The 3,691-nt window shown below is 34.9% G+C and overlaps 1 protein-coding gene and 1 long non-coding RNA gene across 2 annotated transcripts; both read left to right on the top strand.

Annotated features, from left to right (window-relative positions):
* Positions 1-709: 709 nt before the first annotated feature.
* LOC131647660 (uncharacterized) lies at positions 710-2,397 on the top strand. Its single transcript, XR_009297895.1, has 3 exons — positions 710-870; positions 1,466-1,684; positions 2,174-2,397. It is a non-coding gene; the product is annotated as an uncharacterized LOC131647660 (long non-coding RNA).
* A 394-nt stretch (positions 2,398-2,791) lies between these two features.
* On the top strand, positions 2,792-3,390 carry LOC131647659 (protein phosphatase PP2A regulatory subunit B-like). Its single transcript, XM_058917529.1, has 3 exons — positions 2,792-2,872; positions 2,972-3,063; positions 3,159-3,390. Exons 1-3 carry the CDS (start codon positions 2,819-2,821, stop codon positions 3,388-3,390), a joined length of 378 nt encoding a protein of 125 aa, XP_058773512.1. The 5' UTR covers positions 2,792-2,818.
* Positions 3,391-3,691: the final 301 nt, after the last annotated feature.

The following is a 3,691-nucleotide window of genomic DNA, read 5'->3' as shown; positions in this document are numbered from 1 at the left end:
ATTTCTCTAAACCACAGTTTAATACCCTTGCAGTGACGACACCGTTCCCTCACTGAAAAACGAAGATCTCTTCTTCGCTCACTCTCATTTCACCAAAACGTTTACGACAACGAAGCTGAGGGGAAACTATTGCAGTGACGACAACGAAGCTGAGAAGAAATTATTGCAGTGACGACACTGAAGCTGAGAGGAAACCATTTCACAGTGACGACAATGAAGCTTAAAATCTGGTATCGATCTCGATTCCATTCTCAACTTTCTACGGCTGATCTATGGTTGTTAACGATCATGCATATTCAATTTACACAGCGAAGTTAGGGTTTAATTGATTTGTATTCATTTGCAGATAACTGAATCATGATCATGTGGGGGAGATTTTCCTTTTCCTCTCACCTTGTTAAAGATTCTACGCACGCCACATGTTTGTTACTTTGCTGGTTTTGTCATCTTTCTCACCAGTTTGGAAGCATAGTTAATGTCCATGAACTTGATGAATATGCTAGTATGAGAATGGTTTAGTATTGAATCTCATACATGTTTCCATTTCACCGATTCAAGATACTGTTATTCTTTATCTGCAGGTTCATGCTTTGAAGAACATTTATTCGATCAACCGGCATCCTGAATTCCGTTACAAAACAGATTTTCAGAGTCACGAGCTCGAGGTAATAATCATATTCCCGGCAACGTTCCGCCAACATCATTTGTCTTAGAATATCCAACATATATAATGTGTGATAATTGTTTCAGTTTGACTACCTTAAGAGTTTGGAGATAGAAGAGAAAATCAACAAAATCAGATGGTGCCAAATAGCTAATGGTGCCCTTTTCCTTCTCTCGACAAATGATAAAACCATCAAATTTTGGAAGGTATGAAATAAATGCTGATTTGTAGCATTCTTAGTGCTGTCTCTTATCAATGCATTGTTCACAAGGTTGTACTTTTGTGGAATCAGATAACTTTTCATGTAGAGAGAGTGGTTTTTGAGGGTGAATGCTCGGGTAGGCTGTTTGTTTCAAGTGTATAATACGGCGACTTCCTTTTGGAATATCGAAACCTTTCAAAGGCCTTAGCCGACAAATCTGTTGCTGTTTTCCTTCAACTTCTAAACATTTATCATGTTATGTGGCATCTTAATAGTTAAGTGCATTGAGATACAGAGAGAAACATATATGAAAAATGCTATGAAATCACACTGCGGGAAATTCATCTTGAATAAATGTTACATAGTTAGCATATTGAATGTTTGCTTATGCATCTATAAAAAATGAATATGGCTGCATTCCACTTTGTTGTTTTTCTTTCATATGAATAATATCACTCAATATTCAATACTCAAGGATTAAAAACATGATCCAATGGCTTATATAGGCTTATGCATGGTGCATAAGAAAAATCCTTATGCATATTAGCCAAAGCCCTTCTAGATCACCTTTTATCTTTCCTTATCTGAGGGTTGAACAGGTTCAAGAAAATAAGGTCAAGAAAATTGTTGAGATGAATGTTGACCCTTCTTTGAAAACAATGGGAAATGGCAGTATTGCTAGTTCAAGTAATTTAAGTAATCCTAAGCCAAGCCTTGAAAATGGAGGATATCCTGATTCAGATAGATCATTCAACTATCTTAGCTCTGACTTCTCATTTCCACCCGGAGGCATACCGTCACTAAGATTACCCGTGGTAGTTGTATTCATCCCTTCCACTTGTAATTATTTTTTTCTGATACTTGTTCACTGAGGATAAATTTCCTTTGGCATAAGATACTATAAACAACCAATGAATTAATGTATACAAATGGAAATGTTAGTTTAGCGTAGAGCAATTGGGGAAACCGCTATTGTTCTGCAATACTCTATTTAGTACACAATATTGTAAATAGCTGCTATAGTGGTTCAATAACACCATTGCGTAACAGAATTTTAACGATATGCTATTTTCCATTCATGAAGAAAATGAAAGTAGAATAAAAAAATAAAAAGATTGATATTAGAGTTTGATTTCATATTTTGATTATTCCATTCCTTTTTATAAAAAGATAAATATTAGAGTCTGATCCTGATACTTTAGAAGAGAAGAAACTATATAAAGTGGTTCAAGTACTTTCATTTCCAAACTATAACTAATGCATGTTTAGGATTTTGGCAGTACTAACTCATTTTGTAAAATATGCAGGTAAGTAGTCATGAAACAAGCTTGGTGGCTCGATGTCGTAGAGTTTATGCCCACGCACATGATTATCATATCAATTCTATTTCAAATAACAGGTATTTAGCTTTCTTAGTCCACATGGTATTTTGCTATTGTCTAGTAAGTTTTAGTTGAAATTGAATACGCCGAGGATTCATATTCTAATTTTAAGGCTATTTAAGGTGAATCTTGCTTTGGTAATTTTATTTCCTTTACTGCGACGGGTGCTCCTAAAATGGATACATAGTTGTTTTCTTTCGGGAATCTGGAGCATTACTCCTAACTAATAAATAAGTATCCTGCTTCTCCCATACAGCTTACATTAGTACTGAAAATATGACTTTGATGCGGACTGTAAAATGTTGCTTATGTTAAAAAAATATTTTTTTATGAAGCCTATTCTTGTATGCATTTAGGTACTTTCATATTCATTCTAGACTCTAATAGGCAATCAAAATCCTTCAACTTTCAAACAGCATCCCATTAGTCAATTTTTGCTAAAAAGATTAATACTGTAATATTTTTCCATAAGCTATCTGAATTATGAATATGATTTAGCTTTTATGTTCCTTTGAAATTTCATCTCATTTTTATTCTTCTTGACTTGTTTATCAGTTATGGGACATTAATATGGATTCAGGTCCTGTTGCTACTTACCAGGTTCATGAGTATCTAAGACCTAAGGTTAGGTTCTTGTGGTTGGATAAGGGATGATTAGGTCTAAATTTATTTCTTCTGCTTTATTGTGTTATAACTAACTATGTTTTGAATTGAACTTGCCAGCTTTGTGATTTATATGAAAACGATTCTATTTTTGATAAGTTCGAGTGCTGTCTGAGTGGCGATGGACTACGGGTAGCAACTGGTTCTTACAGGTCTGTGATACAAACTTAATCCATGGTTCAATTGTCTCTGGAATTGTTTATCCCCGTGCATGTTACTATTTTGTTTCATTTGTACATGTTGCCAGCAATTTATTCCGATTCTATCACACTTTCTTCTCGATTGTTCGACAACCTGCGATGCTGATCATACTCGACCGTACCATGTTCCTGTTCAGATTTCTTTGTCTGCTTTTGCTACCTTGTCTTTTGTTAGCCTCTCTCAATGGGATCGTAAATATGGGTTTAGTAGGTTTCTTTTTCTTGATAAAGTTACTGATGAAAGTCTCAAGATTCAACAGGGGTATGCTCAACAGATGAAGATTTGTGTTTTTTGTTTGAATTTGATAAACATCGGAATTTTGTCATGCATGCCTTGTGTTTGTTTTTATTCTTGTCTTTCTATTTGATTAATAGTTACAAGAAATGTTGGAAAGGTTGCCACAGTGGAAGGTTTTTGTGCAAAGTGGGAAAGAAAAGAAAAATAATAGACTGTAGAGTTTATGGTTAGTTTGATTATTCTGCTTAAGAGAAAAAGTGGGTTTAGCGGATTGGATTATTCTCGACGAGGTGACCGATTGGAATTTGAATCTCTTCCACGGAGTCTTCGTGTTTAATGCCC

Source organism: Vicia villosa, linkage group LG2 (genome assembly GCF_029867415.1).
Source record: "Vicia villosa cultivar HV-30 ecotype Madison, WI linkage group LG2, Vvil1.0, whole genome shotgun sequence".
NCBI lineage: Eukaryota > Viridiplantae > Streptophyta > Magnoliopsida > Fabales > Fabaceae > Vicia > Vicia villosa.
The sequence above is the reverse complement of the archived record's forward strand: the minus strand, read 5'-3'. Positions and strand labels throughout refer to the sequence as shown.

What these genes read in the sequence shown, in the direction of transcription:
- LOC131647659 (XM_058917529.1), top strand. Translation starts at nt 2,819, where the DNA reads ATGGATTCAGGTCCTGTTGCTACTTACCAGGTTCATGAGTATCTAAGA. An exon ending in ATGAGTATCTAAGACCTAAG is followed by an intron (nt 2,873 to 2,971) that starts GTTAGGTTCTTG and finishes TGAACTTGCCAG; the next exon opens with CTTTGTGATTTATATGAAAA. An exon ending in GTAGCAACTGGTTCTTACAG is followed by an intron (nt 3,064 to 3,158) that starts GTCTGTGATACA and finishes ACATGTTGCCAG; the next exon opens with CAATTTATTCCGATTCTATC.